The sequence below is a fragment of the Hemitrygon akajei genome, chromosome 7 (genome assembly GCF_048418815.1).
Source record: "Hemitrygon akajei chromosome 7, sHemAka1.3, whole genome shotgun sequence".
Lineage (NCBI taxonomy): Eukaryota > Metazoa > Chordata > Chondrichthyes > Myliobatiformes > Dasyatidae > Hemitrygon > Hemitrygon akajei.
The window spans coordinates 37,766,305-37,794,247 of NC_133130.1; the positions used below are offsets into that span (position 1 = coordinate 37,766,305).

The following is a 27,943-nucleotide window of genomic DNA, read 5'->3' on the forward strand; positions in this document are numbered from 1 at the left end:
AAACATTCCTTTCAGCACTCAGTTCAAAGTTGCAACTAGATAACTTAACAAGTGCAAACATTTAACAGCTCCTAAGATAGCTTCAGAAATGGATATGAAGGAGGTAAAAGGTACTATTAATCAAGTCTTTCAAGAAGATGAATACCAGGGAATAAATGAATCTGCTGAGAAAACAGAGAAGGTTGATTATGCAGTAAATTGTGACAAAATGGATCACAATTCAGGACCCTATGCTGGAATGCCCAAGGAAGTCCTGCTGCAATATTCAAGTCAACTGTGTTATAGATTGCCCAGGGAGATTATTTTCTGGTTCATTGTTGCAGCCACACTAGTTCTGGTTGCTTGTACTATCAGCATTATTGCAGTCTCTCCTAAGTGCCTGGATTGGTGGCAAGCCAGTCCAATCTACCAGATCTATCCACGATCCTTCAAAGACTCTGATGGGAATGGTGTCGGGGACTTGAATGGTAAGTTGCAAGAATCTAAGAATGTAAGATAAATATATTTTACATATTTATATTGCAAAACAGCTAGGTCTGGTATCAAAAACTAAGAAATTGCAGTATATTGTTACCTTTAAACAAAAAAGGATGTTGAAATGTGAGAAGTGCACAACCTGTTCCTATTTAAAAGCTTGTGCAATATTGTTAACACGATCTCAGTGCTCTGCTTAATACCTCAGTGCATAATGAACTTTCCTGTGTTATGGGCAACCAGTGTCAGTTCAAGCTGGCTGTGTTGTATGTGATTGAATGACAAAGGATCAGGAAGCAATTGAAAAAGCAAGGTGTTATGTCCAAGTTCCAAATAGATTTATTATCAAAGTACAAACATGTTACCATATACTACCTTGAGATTGAATTTCTTATGTATTCAGAGGAGAAAAGAAACATAATAGAATTTCACAAAAAAATTATACATACAAGCAAAGACTGACAAACAACCAAAGTGCTAAAGAAGACAAACTGCAAATAAAAGAATAGAGAACAAGAGGTGTAAAGAATCCTTTAAAGTGAGTATGTAGATAATAGAATCAGTTCAGAGTAGTGGTGATTGAAGAAGCTGATGGTTGTATGGTAATAGCTGTTCCTGAACTATTCCTGCTTGGATGAGATGCCTCCTAGTTTTAATAACCTCACATATATAGTCAATGCCAGTATACCCACATGGAATCTCATTCTTTGCCTTCTTCATCATTACCATCTTGTGATGCTCTTTGTAAAGCGTTCCACCATCAACAAACTATTAAGGTGAGGATCAAATATTCAAATACCATTTGACCCCAAACCCTCACATGCGGCAGCTCTTTAACCTCTTGCATTTAATGTTGCCACTGAACAGCTCCAGGCATTGTGCATAGAGTGACATGATGATTTGTCTACCCTGCAAAAAATCTTGCATATGCAAATATTACTGGTCTGACAATGGCATCAGGGGCCAGGGTTAACTGCACGGAAAGCAAGGCCATGATCTTCAGCAACTGGCTTGACCATTCCAGTGCCCCCTCACCATCAGCTTAGATAATGTGAAGGTGCTGCGTATTTAGTTCAAAGGGGTCAAAGCACGCGATAAGAATTGGTGGAGCAGAGAGAAAAGGCAAAACAAAAATAGAGACTGTGGGTAGGGGTTGCTCCCATGAATAACTGGGAAGAAACTGGTCATCGGCTGTGAGGTGCTCTCAGGGCTACTGTACTTTGCACAGGTGTGCCCCACCCCCCGTTCCTTCAGCTTGGGAATCACCCAGGCTGTCTTTGGGTTCACCTGGGGATCTAAGATGGAGCAGGTCAGATGGGTCACAATGCACAAGTCTCTGATAATGGGAGCAAAGATGTACCCAATATTGCCCTCTCCCTTATGACCACCTTTGTTTGTGGCTGTGCAGTGTATCTTAAGTAGTGGGCACCAAGTTCCACTGCATGCCAAGTTTCTCTGTCCCCATTGTTGCGAAGGATGGTTCTGGCCCCATTGCTGTGCACTGTCCCAGTCAGCTGGACATGGCTGTACTATCTGTCCTTCATGGAAAAGTTCTTCCACCCAAGACTTTTGACTGTAAGTCCATCAGATAGTGATCAGTATGGAATGTTCTGCAGACACTGCAGGAGAAGGACTCAGTGGACACAGTGGGGTGGTTCCTGAGCAGACTGTCCAGATCATCTGTCAGAACGCTGCATCGCCAGGCCTCACCAACAGGCACCAAGACCTTGCCTGACTAGTAGTGAGAGGGGCCCAACCAGTCAGATCCTTCCTGCCTGCCCAGAGCATCACTCCCACTGTGCACTACCCATGGGATAACCGCAGTGGGGAAGATGATAGCTCACTTCTTTGTCGACTGTGGGTTTGCAAAGAGGATGTGCAGAAAGATGAAAGGGCTTGTGTCGCCAATTCATCCTGAGGAGTTGTATGATACATCTACAGGAACACACAGAGTTGCTGGCAGATCATCAACTTGGTGAAAGATGCCCTTTTGTCTGCCCAAAACTTGTTGGTCTGCCAGCACATTGATATGTCCATGGAGGAATGCTGCCAACTGGCGCATTCCAGACTGCAGGAGTATGTGCTAAGGGAAGCACTGAAGCTTGGTGCAACCACCTCAAGGGGTCGGTGGGAAGCATCTCAGTGTAGGGTGTTTCTCCTGCTGGAGAGGGAGGAGGCAGATTGTGGAAAGAAGTCCCTCAATTATTGTAGTGGTAATATCACCCCAGAGTGCTACATGAGTGGCAGCAGTCTATTGATGTGTGTGAACCTAATAGAAAGTATGGAAAACATTGACGATGAATACAAATAATGCAAAGGCATTGAGTGGTTTATTCTTGTCAATTTTTAAAATTATGAATAAGGTTTATTTTGTTAAAAAAAATCTCTATAAGATCACCCCTCACTTTTTCTATGTGCTAGTGAATAAAGCTCCAACCTGCTCAACCTCTCTCCATAACTCAGTTCCTTGAGTCCCGGTAAAAATCTTGTAATCTTCTCTGCGCTCTTTTTCTAGCTTAATGACATCTTTCCTGCACAAGATGTACAGAATTGAACACTGTATTCCAAAAGTGGCATCACCAACATCTTGTACAATTACAACATAACATCTTAACTTCTGCACTCAGTGCCCTGACTGATGAAGGCCAGCACACTATAAGCATTTATCACCACCCTATCTACCAGTATTGTCACTCTTAAGCAGCCATGTACTTGTGCTTCTAGGTCCCTCTGTTCTGCAACACTTCCCAAGGCCATATCATTGACTGTCTTACCCTCATTTCTCTTCCCAAAATCCCACACCTTGCACTTATCCAAATTAAACTCTACTTCCCATTCCTTGGCCCACTTATCCAGCTGATCAAAATCCACCTGTAAATCCTGATAACTGTCTTCACAGTTTTATGGCACCTTCTATTTTAGTATTAGCTGTAGACTTTTCATTCTCATTCAACATTGATAAAGTCAACAAATAACAATGGGTCCAGCACCGACCCTTGAGGAACATCACTAGTTGTGGGTCTCCAGTACAAAAAAAACATTCTGCTGTCACACTTTGCTTCCTACCATCAAGCCATTTGTATATCCAATCAGTTAGCTCTCCATGGATTCCATGCCATTTAATTTTGAATAACAGCCTACCTTGCTTATCAAAGGCCTTACTGAAGTTAACATGGACCACGTCTACCACCCTACCTTTATCAATCTTCTTGGCTACTACAAAAATCCTAATCAAATTTGTGAGACATGATGCTCCATGCATAAAGTTATGTTGTCTATCACTCATCAGCCCCTGTCTTTCCAACTGCTTTCATACCTTATTCCTCAAAATCATTTCTAGCAACTTACCTACCACAGATATAAGGCTTTCTGGTCTATAGTGTTCCAGGTTTTTCTTGGTAGATCTGTTTAAATAAAAACACACTATAAGCCACCCTCCAGTCTTCCAACAGCTGACCTGATGTTAACAATGATGTACATACCTCAGCTAGGAATCCCCCAGTTTTCTCTCTATTTCCATGAGTGTTCTCGAATATACCTGATCAGGCTCCAGAGATTTATGTACCTTCAAATGTTTTAAGACATACAGTACCTTCTCTGCTGTGATGCTGACTCCACACCTAACTATCAAGTCACCTATCACTATAGTCCTGGCTGTCTTCACACTTTCTTGCTGAGCCTCAGAAACAGTCCTGTTGCCCCTCAGATCTGGCTGCTGTTTTCCTTAGAGCAGTCAATCACACTTACACACCCTACCCCAACCTTCGCATGCACACAACAGTATCCAAAATGTTGCATAGGAACCCTGCATGATCTGCCTAGGTAATCACCTAACTACTTGAATACCGCATTTTCAGTGTTACCATCTCACTAAAACTCTCGTCTAAAATGCTGTCAGCATTCTAGCTGATAAGTGCATTAAGCTCCTGCTCAAGTTTCTTAATGCAGCCAGCTAGGAGCTGCAACTGGATGCACTTCCCCACTGACTTCTCAAACCCTGCAGGATGAGCCCGACTGCCAACCTGACTCACCAAGTGTGAAGACTGGCGCACTTGTAAACCTGTGTTTCCCTTTACTCTTGCCTCTTCATCAAGGCTTAAGCGCGTTGACCTCAATCAGACTCAAATAGGTAGCTTTTAAATTCCCCTCCACTTGAGCCCATTTCCCTTTTATACCTGTAAAACAACTTCTGAACAGTGCTGGCTCCTTCACTTCTGCTGCTAAGGTTGCAGTGTCTCAAAACATCAGTAATTAAAGACTAATTATTCAGTGAATTGAATGTTCTGTCCTTTTACCTTATAAACCATACAGTACAGTACTGAAATTTAGAGGGAAAGCTATAGTAACACAGTTTACTGAAACAATGGCATTTCTCCAAGAGTCTTGGTTTAGATAGCCTGGGCACTTCCCCTGGTTCCAATGAAAAGTTACACACCTGAATTTTTTTTCCTACACAGATCCTGAATATTTTCAGCATTATCTATTTTAAGTTAATCTAATAAAAGTATACAATTTTTTTTGAATAATGAAACCAGTTTGATAATCAAGTAACGTTTGTTCTTAAACCAGCCTTAATAATCTTTATTAATTGCTTTTGGCATAGCCTTTCACATTTCCTGAAGGCACAAGTGTATTTTGTTGAGCGATACAGTGCAGAATGTACATTAGTGTTTTTGAGGACTGTGGAACATCTGACATAATAAAATTGCATGGAAAATTATCATCTTACAGCTTGTGTAACTATTTTTTTCTGCACAAGTTACAAGCCAAATCCACGTGGTTGCCCAATTCCAGATCTCTCTGGTTACCATCCTTCAAACACCATAAAATGGGCTTTTCTTCAGTTAACTTTGGTTCTGAGAAATGGCTATCAACCTAAAAGAGCAACAGTTTCTTTCTTTAGAGTTTACATCACCTGCTGAATATTTTGAAGAGTTTATTCTTATTAACTATAAAATTTGTTTGCATAGTCCAAGAACTCTCACCACTAAAATAAAATGAATTTCACTTCATACAGTGGTTTTAAAATAGCAAAATGCCCCAAGGCACTTGACTGAAAACAGGTAATCTCAGTGAGCTATACAAGCAGACTTGAGGGCAGATGACTGAAAGTTTGGCCAAAGGAAGATATTAATGCTTATCATAAAAGAGTAGTGAGAGTGCAGTTTAGGGACGGAAGTTATGATTGTTGATGGTAGCACAATTAAATTCAGAAATGCTGAAAAACCCAAAATGGATTTTCTCAGATATCTTGGAGTTGGTAGTGCATCATCCAAATCAATATCCAGCTGTGTCATGCAGCAGCAGCAACAAAGTTTTGTTTTTTTTTTAACCATTTGTATAAATACTAAGGTTCTTATTATGTTTGTTATTTCTAGAATTTGGTTTAATTGTTTAAAAATTATGTACATTGAAATTGCTTTTGTCTGCTGTTAATAGGAATTAAAGAAAAGTTGGATTACTTTGTTGATTTAAACATCAAAGCTATATGGCTAAGTCCAGTGTACAAGTCTCCAATGAAAGATTTTGGGTATGATGTCGAAGACTTTAAAGATATTGATCCAATATTTGGAACTATGGAAGATTTTGACAACCTTTTAAAAACTATACATAACAAAAGTAAGATAATATTAAAGAAAAATCATAGTTTCTTATTGGATACCATTATATTGTAATCCTTGTTTGATTGGCTTTTATAACATGTAGTTGCAAGATTCCTGTTGTCTAACAACGAAATGAGCTCCTTATACCAGAAGACGAGGATATTGGTACCACTTGCAATATTAATGCTTGTTATTCATTGTTAAGCTTTTTTCCTGTAAAATATACTTTAATCATGTTTAAAATTATACTAAGTTGGATACTCCTTTGTTATGATTTATATTTACATTATTGCGACATAAGTGATTTTTCTTTCCCAGATATTCCATTAGCAAAATACCACAGCACCTCAGTATTCAGAGGCAAGAGGGCCCTAAACTCTGGTCTTCCCCATAGACTTTGCAGCAGCGGCATTAAGCTTTATTGCTTTATTTTAGTATGTAACCTTGTCCGTAAAATGTGAAAGCTTGCAACACTTCTGTGAACAGCATGCTTCAGGTAGATCAAAGTGTGGTTTTACTGAGTTCATTATCTTCCAGTTATAGTTGATATTTTTTTCAGTAAGCTAGTCTGGGAATATCCCTATCCATAGAACATTACAGCACAGAAACAGGCCTTTTGGCCCTTCTTGGCTGTGCCGAACCATTTTTCTACATGTACCTGTCCAAGTTTTTTTTTAAATGTTAAAAGTGAGCCCGCATTTACCACTTCATCTGGCAGCTTATTCCACACTCCCACCACTCTGTGCAGAATCCCACCCCCCCCCCCCCCATGTTCCCTTTAAACTTTTCCCCCTTCACCCTTAGCCCATGTCCTCTGGGTTTTTTTTCTCCCCTAGCCTCAGTGGAAAAAGCCTGCTTGCATTCACTCTATCAATACTCATCATAATTTTATATACCTCTATCAAATCTCCCCTCATTCTTCTATGCTCCAGGGAATAAAGTCCTGACCTATTCAACCTTTCTCTGTAGCTCAGTTTCTCAAGTCCTGGCAACATCCTTGTAAACCTTCTCTGCACTCTTTCAACCTTATTAATATCCTTCCTGTAATTCCGTGACCAAAGCTGCACACAGTACTCTAAATTCAGCCTCACCAATGCCTTATACAACCTCATCATAACATTCCAACTCTTATACTCAATACTTTGATTTATAAAGGCTAATGTACCAAAAGCTCTCTTTACTACCCTATTTACCTGTGACGCCACTTTTAGGGAATTTTGTATCTGAATTCCTAGATCCCTCTTCTTCTGCACTCCTCGGTACCCTACCATTTACCTTGTATGTTCTACCTTGGTTTTTCCTTCCAAAGTGCAATACCTCACACTTGTCTGTATTAAACTCCATCTGCCATTTCTCAGCCCATTTTTCCAGCTGGTCCAGGTCCGTCTGTAAGCTTTGAAAACCTTTCTCACTGCCCACTACACCTCCAATCTTTGTATCATCAGCAAATTTGCTGATCCAATTTACCTCATTATCATCCCGATCGTTGATATAGATGACAAATAACAATGGACCCAGCACTGATCCCTGTGGCACACCACTAGTCACAGGCCTCCACTACCACTTTCTGACTTCTCCCATTCAGCCGATGTCTAATCCAATTTACTACCTCACCTAGCGACTGAATCTTCTTAACTAACCTTCCATGCGGGACCTTATCAAAGGCCTTACTGAAGCCCATGTAGACAACATCCACTGCCTTCCCTTCATCCACTTTCCTTGTAACCTCCTCAAAATACTCTAATAGATTTATTAAACATGACCTACCACACACAAAGCTGTGTTGACTCTCCCTAATAAGTCCCTGTCTATCTAAATACTTGTAGATCCTATCTCTTAGTATTCCTTCCAATAATTTACCTACTACCGATGTCAAACTTACCGGCCTATAATTTCTCGGATTACTTTTAGAGCTTTTCTTAAACAATGGAACAACATGAGCTATCCTCCAATCCTCTGGCACCTCACCTGTAGATACTGACATTTTAAATATATCTGCCAGGGCCCCTGCAATTTCAACACTAGTCTCCTTCAAGGTCCGAGGGAATACCCAGTCAGGTCCTGGGGATTTATCTACTCTGATTTGCCTTAAGATAGCAAGCACATCCTCATCTTCAATCTGTATAGGTTCCATGACCTCACTACTTGCTTGCCTTATTTCCATTGACTCCATGGCGGTTTCCTTAGTAAATACAGATGCAAAAAACCCATTTAAGATCTCTCCCATTTCTTTTGGTTCCATTCGTAGCCGACCACTCTGATCTTCAAGAGGACCAACTTTATCCCCTACTATCCTTTTGCTCTTAATATACCTGTAGGAGCTCTTTTGATTATCCTTCACCTTGACTGCCAAAGCTACCTGATGTCTTCTTTTAGCCCTCCTGATTTCTTTCTTAAGTATTTTTTTGCTCTTTTTGTACTCCTCAAGTACCTTATTTGCTCTGTTTCCTATATATGTTATACATCTCTCTCCTCTTCTTGATCAGAGTTCCAATATCCCCAGAGCACAGATTCCACACAGATCTGTGTGATGCAACGGCCAAGAAATAACAACATTAAGATTTTAGTTCTTTTGTCAGAACTTGAATAATTCACAATTTTCCTAGAATATAGTATTACTTTAAAAAAGCTTTAAAGAATATTTGAAATGTGCAAGGCTTTTTCCAGATTAAAGTGTAAATTGCTATATGGTAGCTGAGACTGATACTCTAGAGTGGTTAAGATTATTTTGGTAGATTTATGCTCTGAAAATGTAAATATGTGTTTGAAAAGGATCAAGCATCTTTTTGTTGTACTACTGCCACATAACAACTAATTTCATGACATATGCCAATGATATTAAATCTGATTCTGAAACATATAATTACATTCTTTAATATTGCTTGTATAAACTTCAAATGTGGTACCATTACCATAATGATAAAAGAGAGATTACAGATATGAGAGGCAACTTAGTATATTAAAACTACTTTAGAGTACAGAGTTGCTTGGAAGATTTTCCAATATTTATGGAAGGCCTTCATAGAGTGAACTGGGCATTACACCTTTTCAGGAGTAATTGTATAAATGTTTATTTCAGATATAAATTATGGGATAGTGTGCAGGGCAATAGAATTAATTCTATGGTAGTTTGCTTTATTTCTCTGCACAGTAATTGAAAATGTTATTAACATATTTTTTCATGTACTTTTGGAAAGATTTGAAGTTAATAATGGACTTCATTCCAAATCACACCAGTAACAAACACCGATGGTTTCAGCTTAGCCGGAACCGAACTGGAAAATACACCGATTACTACATCTGGGTGAACTGTACATCAGAGATGAACAAACCCACTAACCCCAACAACTGGGTAATAATGCTACTTAATTTATTTTTCCTTCTTATCTCTATCACAAGTAGCATGGTAGTGTAGTGGTTATTTTTATTTGTAGAAAAACATTGAACAGACCCTTCTGACCCAATAAGCCACACCACTCAGCAGCCCCCCTATTTACCCCTAGCCTAATTACAGGACAATTTACAATGGCCAATTAACCTACTAACCAGTAAGTCTTTGGAATGTGGGAGGAAATTGGAGCACCTGGAGGAAACACATACGTTTGTGGGGAGGACATGCACCTTACAGACAGTGCTGAAATTGAATTCCGATGCTCTGAGCTGTAAGCGCGTTGCACTAGCTCAGCCTTATTAGCATAACACTATTACAGAGCCAGCGACTTGGGTTCAGTATCGCCGCTTTCTGTAGGCAGTTCATACGCTCTCCCCCATTCCATGATGGTTTCCTCTGGTTGCCTCCCACATTCTAAAGACTATGGATTAGTAGGTCAAGAGGTCATATAGATGTAATTGTGCTCTTTGGACCAGAAAGGTCTGTTACCATGCTATATCAATAAATAAAATAAATGAAGAGTTTAATTTTATTGCAAGTTTCCTTAACTGCTATGATTGTTCTTAGATATTGACTCTCAGATGAGATATAATGAGTATTAGATATCTTTCAGCATTTAGCCAGGTAGACAATATTATCGTATGGAATGGAAGGGCAGCAGTCTTTTCAACATTTGTGAAACATCAAAATGCCATAGTTTTTTGGTAGGAAAATTTTTTAGATAATTATCAGCAGCTGATTTTCTGCTTTCTAACTGAAGGATAGTGCTGCTGCTGGTATCTAAATAAGAACAATGGGTAAGACAGGTTGTAGAGCAAGCTTAAGATCTTCCAAGTCATTATCGCTGTTTAAGGCAAGATCTGTTTAACCAGCTTCTGTATCCAAATCACAGTTCTCAGTGTTAGGCAGAATAATTCTTGGAAAACACATAGGCCTAAATTTTATGGTTTTACTACTAGAGAAACATATTTATTTAATGGTTTACCAGTGTCTTGATATTTAGTAAATTTGTTTTTTTAAAAAACTGGGACTTTGAATTGAGAAAAGCTAGATGATGTAGAATAAAAAATCAAATGGCTCAGACTGACAAGGCAATAGAAGGAAGTGGATATTGCTATAAGCATGCTAGTGAAAAGCTACTGGGTGTTCTGTCAAAATCTATCATATAACATTGGATATAATGAAGAAACAGCACACATTTTGTATGCAACTTGCAGAAGATCAACAGGAACTGGTTGATCAATGATCCAATCCCAGTTAATGTTTTTCTGACATTTCTAAGATGATCAAGATCACATTAAGACTTGTCATAAATGAAGTTAATACTTAGCCAATTCTATATTTAAAACAAAATTCCAATTCAGAGGACATCTGCTCTTTAAAGGTTAATGCAGAGGATTAACATCTATTTGTCAGCAGTTTATATTTTAGACAGAACATTAACAATTGTCAGTTTTATCTGTCAGGTTAGCTTGTTTGGACATTCTGCATGGCAGTATGATGAGGTTCGAGGACAGTGCTATTTACACCAATTCTTAAAGGAACAACCTGATTTGAACTACAGAAACAGTGATGTGCAAGAAGAAATGAAAGTAAGTACCTATTAGTTTTATATGTATCTGTGATTTAAATAAAATCAGTTTTGTTATTCAGATAAATAATGTTTAACTATTGCGGCTCAATCCACTGAGTTCTTCCAACAGATTATTTGCTACACCAGGCTGCAGCACCTGCAGTCTCTTTTGTCAACAGTTATTAATAAGTAGTTCAAGTTTGAATCTGGGAACACCATACAGTAGATAATTTAAATTTGGCTTATAGAGTTTAGAGTTGAAAGTTAAAAAAATAAGTAGATTTTATATTTAGTTTTATATAAATGACATTGTCTCTCTAAATTAGCTATGTGTATGATTTGGTATATAGAGATAATTTTTGTCAATTTTAAATGGGGAGCAGTGTGGCATGTCTGAGTGTGAATGTATCTTTAAGAGTTGTGTGTGTATCATATGATATGATTCTTCATACAGTATTGTATCAGCCTCTGCTGTTAGTCAAGTGTTGACTGCCTTCAGTAGAGATATGCTATTAGCTCTTTCCTTATTGAACAGCCTACGTAGCTGTTAATGCTTGGTTTTAATTCATTTATCAAGCACTGAGAGAAATGTGTTGGGGTTCTGAAATAGAATGCCAGTTGGAATGTCATGACAAACATATTTCCTTAAAATAAAGTCTCAAATTATCTTCATTAAATTTGTTAAGAGATGGGGATGAAACTACTAAACAAGATTTTTTTGTGATCTGGTTGATGATAAGTGGTAATGACAAATTCCTAGGTGCAAGCAATTTTCTTTGAATACTTTTTTTTCCCCTGCTACTTCCAGAATGTATTGAGATTTTGGCTGGAAAAAGGAGTTGATGGCTTCCGGGTGGATGCAGTCAAATATCTTTTGGAAGCTGAAAGTCTAAGAAATGAGCCTCAAGTTAACTTAACCCAGAATCCCGTGAGTTACCCGAAACTTTAATTAAAAATGATACTAGAAGGTAATTTACACACTGTGAACTCTCTGCTCATTAAAATAACTTGCCCAGGAACTTCTGAAGGAGCTATAGAAACACAAAGGTTACGGTAGCATATGAGGATGGTCACAATTGGTAATGAGTAGGGACAGAGAGCTATATTCAATCCCATCGTGGTAGATTAGGAATTTAAATTTGGATAATTAAATGATCTATTCAGAAATGTGTCAATAATGGTGAATATGAAACTACCACAGTGTCAATAAAAATTTCTTTGAGATCGTCAAGATAAATTGTCGGAGGAAATCTCCCACCCTCACTGAGTCTGACATGTATGTGACCTGAGACCCTCAGTGATGTTATTTTCATTTGAAATGGCCTCACACAGTATCAAACATAGTTGGATCTGTGCCGCCTGGTGTGAACACTAACATAAAGGTTGACAAAGTCCTCACCAGTGCACCTGTACCAGATAGATATACTCATAAGAGTGATTGCAGGAATAACCACCTCACAGTCTTGTGAGACCATCTCAAAGAAACAAATTCTCATCTCCACATTGATGCAACTCAGGGTGATTTCCCAAAAGATTTAATTGTTTAGAAGCAGAGATACATTCATCAACAATGTATTCCATCTATACCTGTGAAGTCATGGCTGACCATGATTGCTAATATCTCGCAGGAACAACTCGAGTTCAATGAACAAAGAACAATTTGAAAGTAAACCTGCTGAAACCACAAAAGCCACTAGAACATTGAACAGATGACAGAACATGCTTTAGCAAAACCCAAATGAATTCTTAACCATTGGAAAAGATAGAAATTCTTCAGTCTTGTTTTCTCCAGCCATGAATAGTAGTGGATAATTTAAAAGCAGCCAGACAGGGATAGTACCATGAGTTTACCATGGCCCAGAGATTTAAGAGCGCAGCATGTGAGTGTAGATAACAAGCCCTATATGTTTGAAAAAAATCATCAGTCAAAAGGACCAAATTGGTGATCCACATGTCCTCCAGTCAGTGTTATTTATATGATACTCTGAGAACTGTATTAATGAAATTTTAAAATCTAAATTTCCAGAATAATATCACATCATACGATGAGCTATATCATGACTACACAGCCACACAAGTGGGAATGCATGACATTGTCCGGAGCTGGCGACATGTTTTGAATGAGTTCAGCACAGAAGCAAGCAGATACAGGTAAAGAATGACTTGTACCTACGTGCTAATGAGTTGAAACTGCTTGACTTTCGCAAAGGTGGCTCACGTATAATGAACGTTCAAGTGAGACAGCAGAGGCAGTAAGAGCAATGGGCAGGCAATCAGTCTGTTGCCAATGATGGCATTAAATAAGGATGTTTGTTAGGGTACTGGCGCTTGTTAAATCATGGCAGAAAATCCTTAATATTTGCTAGAGCTAGTGGAATAGAAAAGACAGCACCTTTTCATGCAACATCCTTTCAATGTTGTGGAGAGTCAGGCTTGATTGCTAACTCAAGTCCAGAGCTAAGGATAAGCATACTGTATTATTGTTCTTAAACCAAGAGTCTATTGATTTGGGACATAATTAATTGGCTAATTTATTAGCAATATCAACCAAGTTTACAGTTTGTAACTTTTGAAAATACTACAATGCACAATCAAGAATCCTCATAAACCACGTGTTCATTGCCTTGCATAGTTATAGGTTAATACTAAAGTTGCCTATAACCAGTCACCTATAACCGTGACTCCGCCTTCAGAGCAGGCGACAAGGCAGCCCTAACAACAGCGAGGGCCAAACTGTCCCGGGCCATCTGAGGGGCAAAGCGTGCACACGCCCAGCGAATCCACAGCCACTTCCAGGACAGTGGCAACACGCAGTGCATGTGGAAGAGCATTCAGGACATCACCAAATACAGGACAACATCACCTGACTGTGCAGGTGATGCCTCCCTCCCAAATGCATTGAACAACCTCTACTCTTGTTTTGAGGCAGAAAATGACGTGGTGGTGAGGAAGACCACTCCTCCTCCCAAAGACCGTGGCCGATGTGAGGAAAACTCTATGCAGGGTCAACCCGTGGAAGGTTGCTGGACCAGAGAATATTCCTGGAAGAGTGCTTAGAGGATGTGCAGAACAGCTGGCAGATGTTCTCACTGACATCTTCAACATCTCCCTGAGCAGCACTGTCGTTCCAACTTGCTTCAAGGCCACCACTATTGTCCTCGTGCCGAAGAAGTCTTCAGTGTCCTGCCTCAACGACTACTGACCCATTGCTCTCGCATCCATCATCACGAAGTGTTGCGAGAGGTTCATCATGAGGCACATAAAGGCCCTGCTGCCCCGTCACTGGACCCCCTGCAGTTTGCGTATCGACCCAACTGCACAACAGACAATGCTATTGCCACCACCCTCCACCTGGCCCTAACCCACCTGGACAAAAAAGACACGTATGTTCGGATGCTGTTCATAGACTTCAGTTCAGCATTCAACACAATCATTCCTCAGCACCTTATTGGAAAGCTGAAACTGCTGGGCCTGAACACCTCCCTCTGCAGCTGGATCCTACACTTCCTGACTGGGAAACCTCAGTCAGTCCGGATTGGGAGCAGCATCTCCAACACCATCACACTGAGCACGGGCTCCCCAGGGCTGTGTGCTCAGTCCACTGCTGTTCACTCTGTTGACCCACGACTCTGCAGCAATACACAGCTCAAATCACATCATTAAGTTCGCCGATGACACGACTGTGGTGGGTCTCATCAGCAAGAATGACGTATCAGCATACAGAGAGGAGGTGCAGTGGCTAACGGACTGGTGCAGAGTCAACAACCTGTCTCTGAATGTCAGCAAAACAAAAGAGATGGTTGTTGACTTCAGGAGAACACGGAGCGACCATTCTCCGCTGAATATTGACAGCTCCTCCATTGAGATTGCTAAGAGCATTAAATTTCTTGGTGTTCACCTGGCAGAGAATCTCACCTGGTCCCTCAACACCAGCTCCATAGCCAAGAAAGCGCAGCAGCATCTCTACTTTCTGCGAAGGCTGAGGAAAGTCCATCTCCCACCCCCCATCCTCACCACATTCTACAGAGGATGTATCAAGAGCATCCTGAGCAGCTGCATGACTACCTGGTTTGGGAATTGCACCGTCTTGGATCGCAAGACCCTGCAGTGGATAGTGAGGTCAGCTGAGAAGATCAACGGGGATCTCTCCTCCTGCTATTGCAGACATTTACACCGCACGCTGCACCCGCAAAGCTAACAGTACTGTGAAGGACCCCACGCACCCCTCACACAAACTCTTCTCCCTCCTGTCATCTGGCAAAAGATACCGAAGCATTCGGGCTCTCACAACCAGACTGTGCAAGTTTCTTCCCCCAAGCCATCAGACTCCTCAATACTCAGAGTCTAGACTGACATCTACATCATTTATTATTATATTGTAATTTCTCCTCTACTGTGCCTATTGTCTTGTTTATTAATTATTGTACTGCCCCGCACTGTTCTGTGCACTTTGTAGTCCTGTGCAGGTCTGTAGTCTAGTGCAGTTTTTATGTTGTTTTACATAGTCTAGTGTAGTTTTGTGTTGTTTCATGTAGCACAGGGTCCTGGAGGAATGTTGTTTCGTTTTTGTTGTGTACTATACCATCAGTTTATGGTCGAAATGACAATAAACTTGACTTGTCTTGACTTTAACTGCATGAATAGCATTTACTCCCTTCATTGGCTGCCTGCAGAAGGCTTGCTTAGCTTTCTTGCTAATTGCATAACTGGGAAACAAGGCTGCAGATGGGTCCAAACGGGATCGCAGCTCATCTCTGGTCCAGCAGGAAAGGGCTTGATTCCATTACATAGCTGCAGATTAGATCAGTTAGGTATTGCAGGAGTTGAAGCAGTCAGCACAGAAGAGCACAGAGAAAGCAGAGGAGATGGAAGAAGTAGTGCGGAAGAAACGTCAGTGAGGTCAAATGTATTTGGTGACAAGTGGGAATTTGATGGAGGAGAAGATACAGAAATTAGGAATCAAAGAGATGCTTTTAGGGAAACCTATACTGTTGGGTAAGGATACATTTGAGGAAATTGCAGCCCAGCAAAGTCAAAATACAAAGTTGAGCACACACAAAATGCTGGTGGAACACAGCAGGCCAGGCAGCATCTATAGGGAGAAGCACTGTCGATGTTTCGGGCCGAGACCCTTCATCAGGACTAACTGAAAGGAAAGATACTAAGAGATTTGAAAGTAATGGAGGGAGGGGAAAATGTGAAATGATAGGAGAAGACTGGAGGGGGTGGGATGAAGCTAAGAGCTGGAAAGGTGATTGGCGAAAGTGATACAGAGCTGGAGAAGGGAAAGGATCATGGGACGGGAGGCCTTGGGAGAAAGAAAGGGGGAAGGAGGAGCACCAGAGGGAGATGGAGAACAGGCAGAGAGAGAGAAAAAAAAAACAACTAACAACTAAATATGTCAGGGATGGGGTAAGAAGGGGAGGAGGGGCATTAACGGAAGTTAGAAAAGTCAATGTTCATGCCATCAGGTTGGAGGTGTTGTTCCTCTAACCTGAGTGTGGATTCATCTTGACAGTAGAGGAGGCCATGGATTCCCATTCCCATTCTGATATATATATCCATGACCTCCTCTACTTCTCCCTATAGATGCTGCCTGGCCTTCTGTGTTCCACCAGGATTTTGTGTGTGCTGTTTGAATTTCCAGCATCTGCAGATTTCCTCGTGTTTGCTCTATACAAAGTTGAGTTTATTGTTTACCTGCTCAAGAACATGTCTGCACAGGTGCAATGAAAGCACTTTGCATTATATAAGTAGCATTAACAAGAAAAACATAATTTAAACATAAAGATGTACAATTTTTACAAGAATGAACACAAATAAACAAAAGTGACATAGTCCAATTTAATGCAAAGTGATGAAAGTTTGTGTTTACTGGTTGGTTCAAGACACCTGATAGCTGATAGGTGGGATCATGGGGAATGGGAGATTTTGATGGAAGGAGACGTTAATATGGTAGCTTGGTGGGCTGCTTCTCCTGGTCTATAAGCAGTTGGGTAAAGGCAATTACTGCATCTATCCAGCAGTGGTCACTTCCATTCTGTTACCATATAACCATATAACAGTTACACTATGGAAACAGGCCATCTCGGCCCTTCTAGTCCGTGCTGAACGCTTACTCTCACCTAGTTCCACTGTTGCTGGGGTTTTCCGAATTTAGAAAATGTTAAAACTTTGAGAGATAAATTCTTAGGCACCAAGACATTGAATGAGAAATTTTTGTTATGACACTACTCTGCCAAATTTTCAATCTTCCTCCTGTATGCTGATTCAGCAAAACCCTTGGATCAGCCCACAAGAGTGGTGTCATCAGCAAACTTAAAAAAAGGTTGCTGTTGTAGGAAATAAATCCAATATATGTTTCATATTTTGATAAAAGCAATTTAAGTGAGCCTCCGTTAATTAGTTGGCAGATGATGTCAAAGATTAGAAATATTCTTCAGCAGAGCTGTACTCATTCTTCCTTGTGCTTTTGCTATCAGATTTTTTACTCTGGTTTATTCTCTGGGGCCAGTAATACACATGAGTTGAGTCCTTAATCTGGAGTAAGCCATATCTCCATGCCCACAACCACCACGACTTTATTATTTCTTGTCAATATTCATATTATGTTCAGACAGTCCTGTGCCTAACATCACATTATGGACATACAGTGCATCTATTTATATAAGCTTTCTTTTGTGTATTTTTTGGGCTGCATCAGATCTTGAGTAACAATTCTTTCATTTTCCTTTACGCTGGTGTACAGGAAATTTACATTAAGCAAGCTTGAATCTTAACTCCAGATCAAGGACTCAACCCCAGTTATTTGTTCCGATCTGAAGACCACACAAAAAATCCCCTATTGCATTTCAATTCAGTGATTCAGCTGCAGGTGACTAGGTTGTGAAAATACAAAAAGAAAGAAATAATAGTTAAATAAGCAATAAATATTGAGATTATGAGATGAAGAGTCCTGGGAAATGAGTCGAATAGGTTATGGGAACATTTCAGGGATGGGGCAGGTGGAGTTGAATGAAGTTGCCCCCTTTGGTTCATGAGTCTGATGGTTGAGAGTAATAACTGTTCCTGAAGCTGGTGGTGTGAGTTCTGAGGCTCCTGTACCTTCTCCCTGATGGTAGCAGGAAGAAGGTACAGGACAATTAAATGAACCAACACCAATGCATCTGTACTACTTTGGGCCAGATTGTGTCATCCACTTACTTACAGAAACTCATGCTAGCTATAGTTCTGTGGTCAGATTCTTATTGACTTCAGTGTCTTTCAGTGCCTCTGGTCACAGAACACTGAGGCTGTCTACAAGAAGGGTCAGAGCCGTCTCTACTTCCTGAGGAGACTGAGGTCCTTTAACATCTGCCAGACGATGCTGAGGATGTTCTACGAGTCTGTGGTGGCCAGTGCTATCATGTTTGCTGTTGTGTGCTGGGGCAGCAGGCTGAGGGTAGCAGACACCAACAGAATCAACAAACTCATTCGTATGGTCAGTGATGTTGTGGGGATGGAACTGGACTCTCTGACGGTGGTGTCGGAAAAGAGGATGCTGTCCAAGTTGCACGCCATCTTGGACAATGTCTCCCATCCTCTCCATAATGTACTGGTTAGGCACAGGAGTACATTCAGCCAGAGACTCATTCCACCGAGATGCAACACTGAGCGTCATAAAAAATCATTCCTGCCTGTGGCCATCAAACTTTACAATTCCTCCCTTGGAGGGTCAGACACCCTGAGCCAATAGGCTGGTCCTGTACATTTCCACTTGTCATAATTTACTTATTATTATTGTTATTATCATTATTTAATTATTTATGATTTAAAATTTCTATATCTCTACACTATTCTTGGTTGGTGCGACTGTAATGAAACCCAATTTCCCTCGGGATCAATAAAGTATGTCTGCCTGCCTGCCTGTGCAGTGCATCATGAAAGTTTGGAAACTGATTGGAGATCAGATGCCATTGTGTTTGATCTCCCATCCTGCTGCCTCACTCACTACTGAATGGGATGACCACAACCAGATGGAAAAAGTGAGTGTTTTTCTTAATATAAGCAGACAATTTGATCTTTAATAAGTTAAATCCATTTGGGTTATTTATGTCTCTTACCATAAACAAGGCAAATTCAACATTATGGGGTCAGGGTCTTGGTGTCTGCTGCTTCAGGCATGGTCATGCTTGAAGGCTTATCTGCTTCACTGGGAGTGGGTCCTGGAGGGCCCCTGGAAGCATAAAACATCTCTGCAGGCACTGAATGTGCATTGTGGGTCAGATCCAGTGTGATTCAGGCTTTTGCTTAAATTCATGACACAGGAGTTCACCTTAATGGTGTAAAGGTGGTATTTATTGATTTCTTATCAGAATATATGGAATTTTCTTTTTGTCATGTCTTTTTTGCAGATTTATGATGACTGAATCCTACGACAATGAAGAACTTTCTAAGACCATGATGTACTATGGAACACCTATCCAACAGGAAGCTGATTTTCCCTTTAACTTTTACCTTATTGATCTCCATAAAGACTTGTCAGGAAATGGAGTATTTAAAATTGTAGACAATTGGATGCACAACATGCCTACAGGAAAATGGCCAAACTGGGTGGTATGTCTTTAAGCTTACTTTTTAATATAGAACAACCAAAGATCTTTATCATAAACATCAAGGGTAATACACTCAGAGGCAACTTTGTTAGCTGTTTCCTGTACCTTATACAGTGACTACTGAAGTTATTTCTGTGTGTTTGTGGTCTTCTGCTGCTGTCGTCCATGCACTTCAAGTTTGATATTTTGCAGGTTCAGGGATGCTCCTCTGCACACCACTGTTGTGATGTGTGGTTTTTTGAGTTACTCTCGCCTTACTGTCAGCGTAAGTCAGTCTGGCCATTCTCCTCTGACCTCTCTCATTAACAAGGCATTTTCACCCACAGAACTGTCACTCACTGGCTGTTTTTTTGGCACCATTCCCTGTAAACTCACCATTCCCAACCTGGGGTCAACTGACCCCTTGGTTAATGACAGGGATCTATGGCATATAACCATATAACAATTACAGCACGGAAACAGGCCATCTCGGCCCTTCTAGTCCTTGCTGAACGCTTCTCTCACCTAGTCCCACCTACCTGCACAGCCCGTAACCCTCCATTCCTTTCCTGTCCATATACCGATCCAATTTTACTTTAAATGACAATACCGAACCTGCTTCTACCACTTCTACTGGAAGCTTGTTCCACACAGCTACCACTCTCTGAGTAAAGAAGTTCCCCCTCATGTAACCCCTAAACATTTGCCCCTTATCTCTCAACTTAAGTCCTCTTGTTTGAATCTCCCCTACTCTCAATGGAAAAAGCCTAACCACATCAACTCTATCTATCCCCCTCATAATTTTAAATACCTCTATCAAGTCTCCCATCAACCTTCGACGCTCCAAAGAATAGAGATCTAACTTGTTCAACCTTTCTCTGTAACTTGGGTGCTGAAACCCAGATAACATTCTAGTAAATCTCCCCCATACTCTCTCTATTTTGTTGACATCTTTCCTATAATTCGGTGACCAGAACTGTACACAATACTCCAAATTTGGCCTCACCAATTCCATGTACAATTTTAACATTACATCCCAACTCCTATACTCAATGCTCTGATTTATAAATGCCAGCATTCCAAAAGCTTTCTTCACCACCTTATCCACATGAGATTCCACCTTCAGGGAACTATGCACATTATTCCTAGATCACTCTGTTCTACTGCATTCCTCAATGCCCTACCATTTACCATGTATGTCCTATTTTGATTATTCCTACCAAAATGTAGCACCTCACACTTATCAGCCATCTTTCAGCCCACTCTTCTAACTGGCCTAAATCTCTGTGCAAGCTTTGAAAACCTACTTCATTATCCACAATGCCACCTATCTTAGTATCATCTGCATACTTACTAATCCAATTTACCACCCCATCATCTAGATCATTAATGTATATGACAATCAACATTGGACCGAGTACAGATCCCTGAGGCACACCACTAGTCACCGGTCTCCAACCTGACAAACAGTTATCCACCATTACATCAAAAAGGCTGGGAACCCCTGCTCTTGTGTGAAATTCCCAGATACTCAAACTACCTCAACAATTATTCCACCGACAAAATCTCTTAGATCACATTTCTTACCCATTCTGATGTTTGGACTGAAACTGATCCTCTTGACCATGTCTGCATGCTTTTATGCACTGGGATGCTGCCACATGAATGGCTCATTAGGAATTTGTATTTACAAACAGGTGTACAAGTGGACCTAATAAAATGGCCACTGTGCATATGTCTTATTATTTTTATTAACTATTTGCTAGGGTGTTTCCATTAGCATTTACTTAGGGAAATAAGAGCAAGAAAATGGCATTGGGCCCCTCTAGCCAGCCCACCATTCAATACGATCTTGGCTGACCCTCTCTCACAATGCCACACTCTTCCCACCTGTAGGCCTTTTGCTTTCAGTAATTTACTTTAAGTATGTTCAATGAGACATTCACAGTCTTCCGTGAAAAAAGATTTTCAGAGAAGAAAATTCTCCTCATTTCAATCCTGATAACTTCCAAGGGTTTTATCCAATACCCTATTCTAGTTCTCGACCCTCCCCAACCTCAGCTTGGGGAAGGACCCTGGCCAATGACTTGGCCTCCAAAGTCACTCATAGCAAAAAATTCCACAAATTTATCACCATCTAACTAAAGTAATTTCTCTGCATCTCTGAATGTCCTTAATCCTGAAGTCATGCCCTCTTGTCCTAGACTCCCCTATGATGGGAAGTAACTTTGCCATATCTAATCTTTTCAGGCCTTTTTAACATTTTGAATGTTTCTATGAAATCCCCCCTCATTCTCCTGAACTCCAGGGAATACAGCCCAAGAGCTGCCAGAAGTTCCTCGTATGGTAATCCTTTCATTCCTGGTATCATTTTTGTGAATCTTCTTTGAACCTTCTCCAATATCAGTATATCCTTTCTAAAATAAGGAATATAATACTCCAAGTGTGGTCTCACGAGTGCCTTACAGAGCCTCAACATCACATCCCTGCTCTTACATTTTATACCTCTAGAAATAAATGCCAACATTGCATTCGTCTTCTTCACCGCTGACTCAACTTAGAAGTTAACCTTTAGGGTATCCTGCACAAGGACTCCCAAGTCCCTTTGCATCTCTGTATTTTGAATTCTCTCCTCATCTAAATAATAGTCTGCCTGTTTATTTCTTCCACCAAAGTGCATGACCATACACTTTCCACCATTGTATTTAATTTGTCACTTCCTTTGCCCATTTCCCTAAACTATCAAAGTCTCTCTACAGGCTCTCTGTTTTCTCAGCATCACCCGCTACTCCACCTATCTTTGTATCATCGGCAAATTTAACCACAAATCCATTAATACCATAGTCCAAATCATTGACATACATCACAAAAAGCAGCGATCCCAACACCGACCCCTGTGGAACTCCACTGCTAACCGCCAGCCAGCCAGAGTAGGATCCCTTTATTTGCACTCTGTTTTCTGCTGATCAGCCAATGCTTCAGCCATGCTCATAACTCCACCGTAATTCCATAGTCTCTTATCTTGCTAAGCAGCCTCATGAGTGGCACCTTGTCAAAGGCCTTCTGAAAATCCAAGTACACCACATCTACTGCATCTCCTTTGTCCACCCTGCTTGTAATTTCCTCAAAAAATTGCAGAAGGTTAGTCAGGCAAGATTTTCCTTCCAGGAAACCATGCTGGCTTTGACCTATCTTGTCATTTGCCTCCAGGTACTACGTAATCTCATCCCTAACAATCGATTTCAACAACTTCCCAACCACAGATGTCAGTCTAACTGGTCTATAGTTTCCTTTCTGCTGCCTCCCACCCTTCTTAAATAGTGGAGTAACATTTGCAATTTTCCAGTCTTCCGGTACATCCCAGAATCTATTGATCGTTGATCTAAGATTATCGATTAAAGATAATTGATCTAAGATCATTGTTAATACCTCTGTAACCTCTCCAGCTACTCCATTCAGAAACCGAGGGTGCATCCCATCAGGTCCAGGAGATTTATTCATTGCACATACTTCACTTCCCTGACACTCTTGAATGTCCAGTACACTACAGATGTCTTCCACTGTGAAGACTGGTGCAAAATGCGTACTCAATTCCTCTGCCATCTCTGCGTCTCTCAGTACAATATCTCAAGTATCATTTTCTATTGGTCCTATATCTACCCTCGACTCTTTTACTCTTTATATACTTAAAAAAGCTTTTGGAATCTTCTTTGATATTAGTCGCCAGCTTCCTTTCATAATTCATCTTTTCCTTCCTAATGCCTTCTTAGTTTCCTTCTGCAAGTTTTTAAAAGCTTCCCAATCCTCTTTCTTCCCACTAGCTTTGGCTTCCTTGTATGCCCTATCTTTTGCTTTTACTTTGACTCTGGCTTCTCTTGTCAGCCATGGGAGTGTCTTTCTTCCCTTTGAAAATTTCTTCTTATTTGGAATATATCTGTCTTGCACATCCCTCATTTTTCACAGAAACTCCAGCCATTGCTGCTCTACCATCCTTTCTGCTAGTGTCCCTTTCCAGTCAACTTTGGCCAGTTCCTCTGTCCTGCCATTGTAATTTCCTTTATTCCACTGAAATACCGACACATTGGAATTTAGTTTCTCCTTCTCAAATTTCAAAGTGAACTCGATCATATTGTGATCACTGTTTCCCAAGGTTTTCTTAACCTTAAGCTCTCTTGTCACCTCCGGATCATTGCACAACACCCAACCCAGCACATCCTATCCCCAAGTGGGCTCAACAACAAGCTGTGCTAAAAACCCATCCCTTAGACATTCTACAAATTCTCTTTCTTGAGGTCCAGTTCTGGCCTGGTTTTCCCAATCCACTTTTATGTTAAAATCCCCAAAGATTATTATGACATTGCCCTTCTGACACGCCTTTTCTATCTCCCGCTGTGATTTGTAATCTACATCCCAGCTGCTGTTTGGAGGCCTGTATACAACTGTCATACCCGTGCCATTTCTTAACACAACCCATAGAGACTCTTCTGATCCTATGTCATCCCTTTCTAATGATTTAATATTATTTCTTATACACAGGGCCACACCACCTCCTCTGCCTGCTAATCTATCTTTCTGATACACCGTATATCCTTGGTCGTTCAACTCCCAGTGGCAGCCATCCTTTAGCCAAGTTTCAAAGATGGCCACAACGTCATACTTGCCAACCCGTAGCTGAATTTCAAGATCGTCCATTTTATTTCTTGTGCTGCGTACATTCAAATATTACACTTTCAGTCCAGTGTTCGTTGCTTTCTGTTTTAACTGCACTACACCTCTGTTGCCCTGTAACTCATCCCACTGGCTGTGATTATGCCTCATCTCCTGCCTGTCCTTTCTATAATCTCTGTTCATGCTATCTTTGATTTTTCTCCATTTTCCCGTTCCTCACTCCGGTTCCCATCTCTCTGCAAATTAGTCTAAACCCTCCCTAACAGCTCTATTAAACCTGCCTACTGGAATATTGGACCCCTTTGGGTTCAGGTGTAAGCCGTATTTTTTGTATAGGTCGTGCCTCCCCCAGAAGTAACCCCCAATGATTCAGGAACCCAAAGCCCTGCCCCCTACAACAGTCTCTCAGCCACGCATTAATATGCCTGATCATGCTATTTTCGTGCTCGCTAGCACATGGCACAGGCGGCAATCCTGAAGGTCCTGCTTTTCAGCTTCCTACCCAACTCCCTGAATTCCCTCTTCAGGACCTCCTCCCTTTTTTTTCTACCTATGTCATTGGTACCACAAAGTATATCAAGACTTCTGGCTGTTCACCATCTCCCTTCAGGATACTCTGCACCCAATCCGAGACATCCCGTACACTGGCACCTGGGTGGCAACACACCATGCAGGTATCTCTATCAGGCTGACAGAACCTCCTGTCTGTTCCCCTCACTATGGATTCCCCTATGACTACTGCATTCATCTTCTCTCCCTTCTACACCACGGAACCAGGCTCAGTGCCAGAGATCTGATCGCCATGGTTGTCCTCTGTCAGGTTACCCCTCCTCAACAGCATCCAAAACTAGGTAACGATTACTGAGGGGGATGGCCACAGGGGTGCTCTCTACTAGCTGAGCTCTTCCCTGACTGTCACCCACTTATCTAACTCCTGCAGCCTCAGGGTGACTAATTTCCTGTAGCTCCTATCTGTCTCCTGCTCACTTTCCCTGATAAGTTGTAGGTCATCAAGCCACAGCTCCAGATTCCTAACACCGTCTCTCAGGAGCTGCATCTTGGTGTGCCTGGCGCAGATGTGGCCATCTGGAAGATTTCCAGAATTCCCACATCTGACACCCAGAGCAAAGTACTAACCCTGCAGGCATGCTCTCTATTCCTCAAAAAATGTAACAAAAAAATTAAGTCCACTTACCTTGCCAAAGCCCGAATGAGCCAAAGTCCTACCACTCTGACTCAGACTTAGATTACCTGCTAATTAACTCCCACTACTGATATCAGGCTCACCGGGCTATAATTTTGTGAATTATTCTTAGAGCCTTTCTTAAACAACAGAACAACATTAACTATCTTCCAATCCTCTGGCACCTCGCCCCGTGACTAAGGATGTTTAATATCTCTGCTAGGGTCCCTGCAATCTCTGCGCTTGGTCTTGCAGGGTCCAAGGGAACACATTGTCAGCCCCTGGGGATTTATCCATCCTAATATGCCTCAAGACAGCAAACACCACCTCCTCTGTAATCTGTCCGTTATGTTGCTGATGCATTGCCTCACTTCTGTTGCCTCTTGTGTCCATCTCCCAAGCAGTTACAGATGCAAATCATCCATTTAAGATCTATTTAATACATTTTAGGTTGGAAATCATGACAATTCACGTATTGCTTCTCGTACGGGAGCAGCATATACTGCTGTTATTAATATGCTTCTGCTGACACTTCCTGGAACTCCCACTACATATTATGGGGAAGAACTGGGAATGGAGAATATTGTTGTATCTGGAGATGAGATTCAAGATCCTTTTGGGAAATTTGATCCTGTAAGTACTAACAATATCTTAATTTCATTAATCATTTAGGAAGTTACACCAATGTCTTTTTACATCTAGGAGCTGGAGTCATATATGATAAAAATTGCAACAGATCTGTAACAATTCTGGAGGTTTTGGTAGCCTTCATCCAATTCTAGATAGCAAACTTATAAGCACTTAACTACAAATAGGTAGCTAATTTCTTTGGTTATGCGCTTCATTTTTTGGTTTATAAGAGATGGAACATCAATTGTGTAATTTTAAATATCAGTGGTAACAAACTTTAAATCTAAAATTTGCATTGAACCTGACAACTGCACTAAACTTTGAGTTCTTAGAGTCATAGAGAAGTACAGCACTGAAACGGGCCCTTTGGCCCATCTAGTCTGTGACAAAACATTTAAACTGCCTTCTCCCACTGGGACCATAGCTCTCTGTACCCCTGCTATTCATGTACCTATTCAAACTTCACTTAAACACTGAAACTGAGCTTGCATGCACCACTTCTGTTGGCAGTTCATTCCTCATGCTCATTACCTTCTGACTGAAGAAGATTCTCATGTTCCCCTTGAACTTTTCACCTTTTAGTTTTAACCCATGACCTCTGGTTATAGAAAATGGATGACAATATTAGTTAGGACTTGATATACACAATTTTTTTGGCTTTCATTTCCTATTTGAGAGAGTCTACAAATCTAGGTGAGAGTGGATAATGTTTATAAATATTTTTTATATATAAGAGTCTAAGATAATGAAGTAGCTGAAGTTCTATCCACTTGTTGCAGACAGCAAATCGAGATCCACAACGGTCACCAATGCAGTGGGACAGCACTGCCAATGCTGGCTTCAGCACAGCAAACAAAACTTGGCTGCCTGTCCATTCAAACTATATCACAGTAAACGTTGAGGTAAGTGAGACCAATCTTCATATTATTTATACTAAAGCCAATCGTGTAATAGAAATACAGAACCTGAACTTTATACCTGGAGTTTGTAGAACTTACATTTCTAAAATCAGAATTGAATAATTAAGAAGATATCACACAATGATCTACACTTTGTGTTATTAGTGTACTTGATTCTTGCAGATTTATTAATTATGATGCTCTATACACTAACATGGAATATTTCTTATGGAATTATCTTGACAGGCTGAAAAAGAAGAACAGAATTCCACATTGACCCTCTACCGTAAACTTAGCTCTCTTCGCCGGAATGAATTGCCAATTCACAGGGGATGGATGTGTTATATTTTTAATGATGAAGATTTGTTTGCATACGTGAGAGAACTGGATGGTTTGGATTCTGTCTTCTTGATAGTGCTAAATTTTGGTAAAGCCTCAACTGTTAATCTGGGGAGCAAAGTCCCATATCTTCCTAAAGAAGCAACTGTAAGACTTGGTACTGACCCTAACAAAAATGGGATTATAGTTCAGACAGCATCCTTAATGACTAGTGCTGGTGAAGGTCTTGTATTGGAATACAGAACAAATAATCCAATCCACAGTAAAGCAGAATTCAAAGATAAGTGCTATATTTCACAGAAAGCATGTTATTTGAGTACAATTGGTTTACTGTACAAGAACTGTTGAGTTTTTTTAAAGTTTAGTAAATATTCTGTAGGTTAATCTAAAGTACTTGGCATACAAGGAATAATGCATTACTTTATACAAAATTGACTTTGATTAATGAAAATAATTGAACACTAAAACTGTAAATTTTTCCTCAACTTATTAAATTCTGCTGCAGCTTCTCACCTTGGTCTTGTATCTAATTCCCTTCTGGGCTAGCTTGTATGATAAACTCCAATCACACTAATATTAGTGCATTGTTCTAACAGATAAAATTGTTTTC

General features: G+C 40.6%; 1 protein-coding gene across 2 annotated transcripts; it reads left to right on the forward strand.

Moving 5' to 3' along the window:
• slc3a1 (solute carrier family 3 member 1) lies at positions 1-27,842 on the forward strand. Of its 2 annotated transcripts, XM_073050673.1 has the most exons (10): positions 1-467; positions 5,914-6,093; positions 9,275-9,429; positions 10,935-11,060; positions 11,850-11,969; positions 13,068-13,192; positions 19,435-19,636; positions 25,916-26,098; positions 26,875-26,997; positions 27,241-27,842. In XM_073050673.1, the coding sequence occupies exons 1-10, from the start codon at positions 89-91 to the stop codon at positions 27,679-27,681; spliced, it is 2,034 nt and encodes a 677-aa protein (XP_072906774.1). In that variant the 5' UTR covers positions 1-88; the 3' UTR covers positions 27,682-27,842. The 2 variants fall into 2 exon arrangements, with proteins under 2 accessions (XP_072906774.1, XP_072906775.1); XM_073050674.1 differs by lacking the exon at positions 11,850-11,969.
• Positions 27,843-27,943: the final 101 nt, after the last annotated feature.

Excerpts from the sequence above, each read along its gene's own strand:
- slc3a1 (XM_073050673.1), top strand. The coding sequence starts at position 89 with ATGGATATGAAGGAGGTAAAAGGTACTATTAATCAAGTCTTTCAAGAA. Across the intron at positions 6,094-9,274 it reads AAAAACTATACATAACAAAA|ATTTGAAGTTAATAATGGAC; the intron begins GTAAGATAATAT and ends ACTTTTGGAAAG. Across the intron at positions 19,637-25,915 it reads GAAAATGGCCAAACTGGGTG|GTTGGAAATCATGACAATTC; the intron begins GTATGTCTTTAA and ends AATACATTTTAG.